This window comes from Antrostomus carolinensis, unplaced genomic scaffold (assembly GCF_000700745.2).
Source record: "Antrostomus carolinensis isolate BGI_N321 unplaced genomic scaffold, ASM70074v2 scaffold44909, whole genome shotgun sequence".
In the NCBI taxonomy this organism is placed as follows: domain Eukaryota; kingdom Metazoa; phylum Chordata; class Aves; order Caprimulgiformes; family Caprimulgidae; genus Antrostomus; species Antrostomus carolinensis.
Window position 1 is genome coordinate 482 of NW_010337255.1, and position 9,850 is coordinate 10,331.

The window sequence follows — 9,850 nt, forward strand, 5'->3', positions numbered from 1 at the left end:
TGGTATTTGCAACCAGGTGTTTTGTGTTGTGAAACTAGAGCCTGGGACTTGATACCTTGAAAAGATTCAGGAACAGCAGGAGCCAGCTGAGTCTGTAACACAAAAAATGAAATCTCTAGATCTGAGAATAAAACATGTTTGCCATTTAACATGCAAATGAAGCATCCTGCAGCTGCCCCCTCTAAAAACTGACACTCCCTGTCACTTCCTTGTTCGATGCCTCATCAGTTGCAAGTCAGAAAACTGGGTGAAACTTGCAAAACAAACTGGAAAAATAGTTGGAAAAATAATAAATCAAAGATCCTTGTGTCCAGAGGAACCCTGGGAGGAGCAGAGACCGCTGCACGCTTTCATACCCAGTAGTAACACCTCAAACTTCAGCCAGAAACTGATGTTAAAAAACACCACTAGGACTGTGAATGCTCAAAGTGTAGAGCAATGTTTCTGTTAATAATAATAATAATAATAATTCTCCATGCTGGCACTCTTGCTCACTGCCAGTGGAAGGGTTTAGGACTGACCACATCCATTTCCACATGTGTGTCTTTTCTCTAGACGTGGCAAGCTGCAGAGAGAGTCAGACTTCATGGCCAGTGTAGACAGCAGCTGGATCTCCTGGGGTGTGGGTGTCTTCATTCTGAAACCCCTGAAGTGGACTCTCTCCAGCGTGCTGGGTGATAGTAAAATACCAGAGGAAGAAGAAGTTCTGATTTACGTGGAGCTGCTTCAGGTGAGTGTTGTTGAGAACTTTCTCAGGATTATACGTCTCCAGAAAAGTTATGAGGCATTTTATGTGCTAGCAAGAAAAGATCAGGATTGCACAGACCTTCATTTGTACTTTTTAGATGTTTAAAAGCGTGTAGAGGGATGGATGGGATAACTTGGGGCTAAGAAATAGTTCATATCTACAGATGGTTCTTGGAACTAACACACTGACTTCCAAGAAATGGGAGGGACAGGTTTGCTTGCCTAGGAAGGCAAGTGGTGTGATGTGAGACTGCTGTAAATCTCAGGTTTGAGTTTGTGCAGTGTAATATACGAGAGAAACTTGCAGATTGAGTGTCATCTGTGTAGGGAGAAGCAGGTGAGGAAGAAGTTGCTGGCTGTCAGTCCTGTGTGTCATCGAGCTGAGCTCACGTGTGCGTTATTAAAGGCTGCTTTCACTTCAGAGCCTGTGCTCTCAATGTGCCTTTTCAGACACGATTAGACCTGCCCTGGGATCCTGTCAAAGACCTTTTCTTTGGCACGTTGTTAGTGGTGGACCTGTGGGTCATGTTGTGAATTCATATAACTCATTGTTGCTCAGTCACACTTGGCTGGTGCAGCACTGACAGCCAAGACCTTGGGTCCCTCTCTGTGTTTCTCACTGGGTGTTAAAATTAGCACCAAGACTTGTTGCTGTTGCGTGTAAGTGGGGTCTAAAGGACTGGGACTAGCAGAAATACAAGAGCTTTTTAGATGTGTTCCTTTATTTGTAGTTACTCTGATAGCAGACAGTGACTTCCCTCTGCACTGGGTATTCCTCAGCCCTTTCAGAGAGTGTGTGTGCATGGGAGAGAAGAGAAACCTTTTAAAAAGGTGCCTGGGAAACCACAAGCCTTGATGTGGAATCTGGGGGTGGATGGCAAGAGTTGTTTTTATAACCTTAAGTGGACCACAGCTCTCACTTGAAATGGGGAAGATTTTTCCTCTGGCTGCTTATAAGTGATGAGTACAATTACAGTGTGGATTCAAGAAAAGGTTTTATTGGCTTTAAAGGTTTTATTTGATTTATTGGAGTCTGTCTCTCTCTTGGGGTGAGAGGTGGACTTCAAGAAGCACAGAGGAGGCCAACTTGCTTCCTGTGTGTCCCTTAATGTTGTTCTGTAGCATTTGCACGGGGAATGTGACTAGTGTAGTTTTGTTTCTCATGGAAAACTGTACTGTTTACCCTTCCATTATTAATGATATTTTTAAAGCATTGTAATTGCTTTTGAATGTTATGTACAACTCCTTCTGAAAGCCTGGCTCACCCAAAACGTCATAGGTTTAACTTTTTACCCTTAGTGTGTGGGAGGAAGCAGGTGTGGACTTGGCAGTTGTTGTGAGAGAAGTAAGAGTCCTGTGTAAACTAATAGACAGCTCTGTTGCTTCCTTTCAGGAGAAGGCAGAGGAAGTTTATCGCCTTTATCAGAACTCCACGCTTTCTTCTCACCCTGTTGTTGCCCTCTCAGAGCTGCGTTCCCTCTGTGCCGGTGTTTGTCCAGACGAAAGGACATTCTACTTGTTGTTGCTCCAACTGCAAAAGGAAAAGAGAGTCACGATCCTGGAACAGAATGGAGAGAAGGTACAGGGTAAAGGTGACTGCTTTTGGGTGGTATAATCCCTGTCTTGCATTTCATCTGGCTGCAAAGAATACTTTATTGGCTAAATATGGGTGTTCTCTGCTTGGAAAAGTCAATTCTATGCACTCCCAACATTGAAACCTGGTTATAGATGAGACTAAATCCTCATTCTTGCATGACAGGTTCTTATTTTCCTCCATCAAACATTTGTAGTATTACATGTGTAATTTTAACAGCTGGATAAGTGACAGATACTCTAGTTGGCTACTCACAGGTTGACTGTTTTCAGCTACCCAAATTAAAATCTTTACATGCTGCTGGAATCAGTGTTCCACTTCCTGTGACAAGGTTTTCCTGTCTGTCAGTAACTAGAGATGCAGGAGCTCTTGTCTCTAAGATGGTGTGTTTGCCTGTAGTGTTCTGCACTGTACACTTCAGTACTGAAGTAGTTAAAAGTGTGACGTTGCCTGGTGCTCTGAATTATTATTATTAATTATTATTCAGAGCACCAGGACAACTTTAAATCTTCAGGGTGTTCCATTAAAGCTTTCTGTTCTCACACTGATGTCACTCGATTCTGTCTAGATTAATATTAGATTAATGGTGAGTTGTATGTCCTCATCACTCTATTCCAAGGCTCAAACTGAGGGTGTAAAAGCATCTTTTCCTTCCATCAGAGTGAAAATATTTCTAGTGCAGGCACAGGAGACAAGTGACTCGAGCAAGTCCTTCTCTTTCTTTAGATAGTGAAGTTTGCCCGGGGCCTTCATGCCAAAGTCTCCCCCATGAATGATGTGGACATTGGAGTCTATCAGTTGATGCAAAGTGAACAGCTGCTGTCACAGAAGGTGGAGTCCCTTTCCCAGGAAGCAGAGAAGTAATTTGGGGAAGGGTGGTGGGAAGAATATCCCTGTGCTATAGAACCTTATATTCCTGTGAATTAGTTAGAACCAAGCTGCTTTCTGAAAGTGCAAGTCATTCTTTCCTGTTCAGTAAACACAGTAGCCACAGTCATGTGGTAGAGCAGGTTTTCCAGTCTTTGTTCTCTACCCCCATGAAAAAAAACATGCAGTGAGTGGATGTCAAAAGTTTTTGCAAAGATTTGGAACACGTTCAAGGGCTACTTCTGAGAAGCAATAATGGCTTGAGGGTGGTTGTATCCAAAATGCATTGTTACTTGGTCAACTCTGGATTAGAGTAAGGTAGTGAGGATGGTTGCTGATTTGTAAAATAACTCCTCCTTGCAAAGGAATAAGCTGCTTTTCCTTGTTTCACCTGTACAGATGTAAAGAGGATGCCCGGAGTGCTTGTCGAGCTGGGAAAAAGCAATTGGTAAGTACTGCTCTACTTGGGAGGAACTACAAGTTAAGTGTCTTGGAGCTAGTCTGTAACTGCAGATAATGACCATCACCAGGGTTAGGCATTGTATACTTAGATGTGTTGAAGTGGTGTGTTTCTGAGGCCAGAGGTCTCCTTAAGATGGAGATAAGAATATATTTGTCCAGAGTGATGTGGTGAAGAGAAATGGAAATACCTGGCTCTTAAAACCAGCTGGTGTCTGTGTGTCTGGCTGCACAGGGATTGCAATTTTAATTTTGATTATTATTATTATTTTAATTTTTTTTTTATATTTCCTTTGGCTACTACCTGGTTTGTGATCCAAGTCTGTATATCTGATACCTGCAGGCACTGAGATGTTTGAAATCCAAACGACGGACAGAAAGGCGCATTGAGGAGCTTCACTCCAAGCTGGATGCGGTGCAGGGGATCTTGGATCGTATATACGCCTCCCAGACTGACCAGATGGTAATGTGTTAATTTTGTCTTGTGCTTCTCACTTTAGCCCCACTCTTCTCATTTGTGCTGCTTTACCTGCTTGTCAGAGCTCATGTCTGAGGGGTGTAAGCTGGCTGGTGAGACTTTATTCTTTGCTCTAGGAAAGAGCAAGTCTGATGTTAGGTTATGGCTTGTGGCTCCATTTTCTTCTTGCATGTTAATATTTCTCTGAGGATCCTGCTTGGATAACAGGTCTTGAAAGAAGTTTACTCTGCCTCTTGATTGTTTTTAAGTTAGTATTGTGCATCTTTCTCTTTTTTTTTTTTTTAAGGTATTTAATGCTTATCAAGCTGGTGTGGGAGCTCTGAAACTGTCTATGAAGGATGTCACTGTGGAGAAGGCAGAGAACCTGGTGGATCAGATACAAGAGGTACTGAAACAACCACATCTAAATAGAATCATAGAATGGTTTGAATTGGAAGGGACCTTAAAGATCATCTAGTTCCAATCCCCCTGCCATCAGCAGGGACACCTTCCACTAGACCAGGTTGCTCAAAGCCTCATCCAACCTGGCTGAGAACACTTCCAGGGAGGGGGCATCCACAGCTTCCTTGGGCAACCTGTTCCAGTCTCTGACCACCCTCACAGTGAAGAACTTCTTCCTCATATCTAATCTAAACCTCCCCTCTTTCAGCTTAAACCCATTTCCCCTTGTTTTGTCATTAGTTGCCCTTATGAAAAGTCCTTCCCCAGCTTTCTTGTAGGCCCCCTAATAAATAAACAAGCAAGTGGTGGGTAGATGTACACAGCAAGCTTGCCCAGCTATTAATGCTGAGGCTTCTGTTGCTGTTTGGTTTCTATTCCATATGTCACCAGAGCAAACTTGAATTCATCTTGATCCTTTTAGATTGGCAAGCAGAGGTCTTCAGATAACTGGCTGTGTTTGGTTTTATGTACTTGCATTTACTACTGGCCAGTAATAACAGCTTACATCAAATTTATGCATTTCATGTGTTCTTTTGGTTAGTAATATTGTGTAAGCACTCAACTTTCCTAGAAAATGTTTAGTGAGATGTATTAAAAAGAAATACAAGTCATACCTTTGGAAGCTGGAGTGCAACTGAGTGCATAAAAAAAGGGTCTTAAAACTGCCTAACCCATACTCTTCTGCAATTCAGTAAGAGAAAGGAGATGAATTTATTCTGAATGAATTAAAATGAAGAGAGCAATCTGTCTACAGAAGCTGGTGGATAAAATGGAAAGGGATTACTTTTTTAGCAACTTCAGCTCCATGTACTTAAATAGTAACTTCAACTAGCGAGCTGAGGAGCTATCTGTAAAATTTCATAGCTGAGATGTATTGGTCTTTAGCTTCCTGAGCCACAATACAGGCTTGTTACTTATGTGCAGAAGCTAAAATTAGGGAGAGATTTTCTTTTTTTTTCTTTTTGTCTGTGAAATTCTGTTTCAGGTTTGATCCTCAGACATGCTACTTGGTCTTGTAGTGCTTATTAAATAATCTTCCATTGTTACTGCTTTTGCTACTGAAAAAAGTCATGTTGGAAGTCTCTTTTGTATAAGTACCTGCTGCCTTTAAGTCAACTTTTGAATTTTTTTTGTGTAATTTCTACTTTTGACATAGGTGGCTACAGTAAGACATAAGATTATTTTATATTCTATATCAAACACTGTGTATTTTTTCTCAGCTTTGTGATACTCAAGATGAAGTAGCCCAGACTCTGGCTGGAGTGGGGATCAATGGTCTAGGTATGTTTTGGATATTTCATCTTTTACTCATCTTCTCTTGTCACTGCTGGCCCTTTGTGCTTCCTCCCCACGTGTCTAGTCCTCCTTCCTGAGAGGACAGGCACTTACTGAAATGCCAAGGCTGTTGCTACTGATGCCTTGAGAGGGAATGAAGACTGACAACTTGTTCTCTGACAGTGGGTTGCAGGGAAATCATCATTTGTGCATCTCCAAATCTTTGCAGTATCTTTAAGTGCTGGTGGATTTTAGTTCAGAGTTGTGTAATGTTGATTTAAATCTATTTTTAGAGTGGCTGCAGCTTTGTTTTTTAAGTGATTATCGTTTTCCTCTGGCCTGTGTGTTGCTGCAGCTTGTTTGTCACTGCCAAAATGTTTTCTTGCCCTTAGATACCTCAGCCCAAAGGCTTTTAAAGGAACAGCTTCTCCCTGAGATCAGGACTGAATTTTCACCTTTAGAAGCAGCACAGGGAGTTCCTTATTACGATGAGTGATGATGGATGGGAGTAGTAATACCTCTGTTAAACTTGGACTCTAGTTTGTGCTGCAGAGATGCTACTTAATTCTTCTTGGAACTGAATATTTTCTTTAATTGGCAGAGATGGACACTGAGGAACTTGAGAAGGAGCTGGACAGTCTCCTCCAGGACTCGACTAAGGAGCCTGTAGATCTGCCTCCTGTTCCCCAGAAGGCTCTGAATCCACCCATTTCTGATGCTGAGCTTGAAGCTGAATTGGAAAAGCTCTCTGTTTCTGATGGAGGTATGGATGTCAGCAAGTCGTGTTAGCTAGCTGCTGTTAGGATTTATGACAGCCTTGCAAAATGAAAAATGGTTAGCAGGACTAAAATCTGAGCCAGAGTCTTTCCCACTTCCAGTTACACAGTTGAAAGCAAGCTCTCCTGGTATTCCTGCCAGGTGCTCAGTGGCATTGTCTTTTACTACCAGACTCAGTCTTGAGAGATCTGCCCTCTTTACTAGAAATTCTGCCTGGACTCTTTGCCATGAGGTGTAAGGGAAGCTGAAGGCCTGATGAGGGAGGTAGTGCTTGGACTAATTATTTTTTGTCATCGTTTAACAAAGCCTGTACAAAGCCAGGCAGTGTTTTTTGTATGTTCTGTTAACAATGATAAAGTAGACCAGCATTTTCATGCCTGTTGCTGCCAAGCATGCAGCATCTTCTCTGTCCTAGAATGCTTCCTGTGTCTTATGTGCCATAGGTATGATGCTGCTTAAACTAGTACTAAACTAGTCTTTATTTAGTAACAGTGAGTGACCAGAGTTTATGGGCTTGAACTGCATGCTGAGTTTCCCTAGACTTGTCTTGGAAAGGGGTACATAGATTTCAATTTGCCTTTCAGGAGTCTGTTAATGAACAATTACACAGGTCTGTCCATATAGTTTTCTTCCTCTATGGGCAGCTGAATTCTCAAGTGTCAGAGCAGAAGAATGCTCAGCATCCAATATCAGACGTGAAGCCTGGGTTTCCAAGAGAATGAAACTGAATATTGAAGCACTGAGGTGCTCTGCAATTGTGTTTGTTAGTTGTGGACATGGTTGATCTAGTCCCTCTTACTGATGAAAACTGATGTCTTTCTGTTGCAATTTTCTTTATAGATTTGGCACAAAAGACTCCCTCTACTTCCTCTGAACCCAAAAGAGCTCTGGGACTGAATCTCTAAAGACCCAACAATATCCTGTTGCTGCAGTTTGAGAAGTTGTCTTAAAGTTCCTTAACTAATGACTAGAACTTCTGGGGAGAGGGGTAATGCTCCCCTATTCTTCATGGCTATCACTTTGCTCAGCAACAGGATCTCCTGCCATGACAATCCACTCTGGAACTGGCCCCAGCTGGTGTTTGTCATCTCTGTGCCAACATCTGCACTGGTCTCAATTTGACTTGTTATCCCAAGTCACTCTGCAACATCCAGTCTTCCCTTCTGGGAATGCAATTCACTATTCTGCCCAGTGAAGATAAACTCTTCGATGTTCATAACAGTGCTTGGGGTTTTTTTGTTTCTTTTGATTTTCCTTTTTCTTTGCTGTGGCTGATGTTGAGAATCTGAGTTGCAGCCGTTTTGCAGTTGCTCAACATTTGGCTGTTTGTGTGGTTGTTTAAAACACTTGGCACATAAATACTGTCTTTGACATAACTTACCTGCAACAAGCTTAAAACACCTCTTGATAGTTCTATCCCTCCCTGTCTGTATTTTGCACAGTCGTGGACAACTAGACACTGTAACTGTTAAGTTGTAGGAGATGTTGTTGCTGCTCTAGAGGGCAGCAATTGCAAGCACAAGACAAAAATAATTCCTCTTTCTGTAATGACACTAAGGCCTTAAAAGGGAGACCTGCAAAAGATTTTCAATGAAGGAGTTTCTTATACTGCCTGTTGTGCTGAAGGCTTGCAGTCACTATAATATAATGATTTTCTGTTTGCTCTTACTTGAAATTTGAGCTGCTTGCTATTTTTCTCTCTTCCCTGTTGGCAAAACTTCTTGGGAGCTGCAGTGCAATCTGCTTTGAGCTCTTACATTGAGTGATTTGGGGTGGGAGGAGAAGGGATGCATCATTTTCTGTTTCCGAGAGGACAATTTCATATAACTTGACTTTGCCTTCAGTCTTGATGTTGCAATTCCACAAGATTATGGGATATCAGAAAGCCCCAAATGTTTCTAATAAAATGTTTCTATTAAAAAAAAAAACCAAAAACACAAAAACCAAGCACAGCAATGGAAGGTGTTTTGTAGAAGCTGTCTTTACCCATTAGAAGTGAAATCATCATCTTTTGCAGGTCCCTTTTTTATTACGTGGATGCACATGGAAGAGCAGAAAGCCTGATACATAACCTGAATAAATCAATGCTTTCAGGAGGGGAATGTGCTATTAACTGGGCTTTTTGCACACAGAGCCTGTGAGTGGCAGGGGAGTGACTACCTACGTGTTGATGTATAACCAGTCCTCCTCTCTGCCCCTCTCCCTGACTTGGAATGTATTTATGTCACCATTCATGCTCCTGTGCCAAGCTCCGTTGCTTGAGCCATGTGGATGGCAGCTTGGGTGAGCAGTCAGCTAGGGCTGGAGTTCCCACGTCCTGTTAATTATTGATTAATTATTGACAACCCAGCTTTAGCCCCGGAGGACAGGGGAAGAAATTCCAGGTGGCACTAGGGTGCTGTGTTTGCTCTGGCTTGTCACTTGATTCAAGAGTGTAGACTCCTGCCAGAGAAGGTGTGCTGTAGCCAGCTAGCAGTTTCCCCAGGCTGCATATGGAATTATATGGAATGACTTGAAGCTCTGTATTCCTTTCCTTTGTAAGTAAACAGGAGAAAAACCACTGTTTTTTTCTGCCTATGTGTAATAAAGGGGAGGGGAGGAACCAGAGTCCCTTGTGGTGCCTCCTTGTCTTTTCTTTGTGCCACAGATCACTGCCATATTAATGCTCTTCCAGCTGTGCTTCTGCATCTGTAAAACTTGTCTGCTGAAAGTAAATGGGCAGATTCCTGGGCTTCTTTGTCAAAAAAAACCCAAATTGAATAACTGCTGTACTAGACTTTGATTTCCCTGAGTCTTTTGTCCATGTTTAAAAACAAACAAACCAACCCACAGTTACTATATTTAACTTTAAAAAGTTGTCTGTTTTCACCAAGTAGCCTGTGCTGGTGTTGGGGTTGTACAGCCTTCATTTTATGAGTATCATTTTAGAAAGGTTTGGGTTTTTTTTCCCCTTTGCTTCAAGCTTATCTTCTCACTTCTTTCTCATCATTGTGCATCTCAAACGTGCAATTTCAAGGCTCACACAGAACACAGTCCTTTGCCTAAGCCACCGTGCTGTAGCCATGGAAGAAACTGCTGTGCCAGCAAGTCTGTTCTTTTAATTGACCCCTTGATTTTGTACCAAATATATAAGCCTTATCCTGGGACAGTTTTTTATCCAGCTCCTTGTTCCAACTGTAATTAAGCAGTACAGCTGAGGAGACTGGCACTGT

The 9,850-nt window shown here is 42.1% G+C and overlaps 1 protein-coding gene across 1 annotated transcript; it reads left to right on the plus strand.

The window, feature by feature from the left end:
* Positions 1 to 469: 469 nt before the first annotated feature.
* Positions 470 to 7,889, plus strand: CHMP7 (charged multivesicular body protein 7). The gene is made up of 9 exons (XM_010175122.1): positions 470 to 730; positions 2,141 to 2,326; positions 3,068 to 3,201; positions 3,608 to 3,656; positions 4,011 to 4,130; positions 4,432 to 4,530; positions 5,807 to 5,867; positions 6,463 to 6,624; positions 7,479 to 7,889. Exons 1-9 carry the CDS (start codon positions 587 to 589, stop codon positions 7,541 to 7,543), a joined length of 1,020 nt encoding a protein of 339 aa, XP_010173424.1. The 5' UTR covers positions 470 to 586; the 3' UTR covers positions 7,544 to 7,889.
* Positions 7,890 to 9,850: the final 1,961 nt, after the last annotated feature.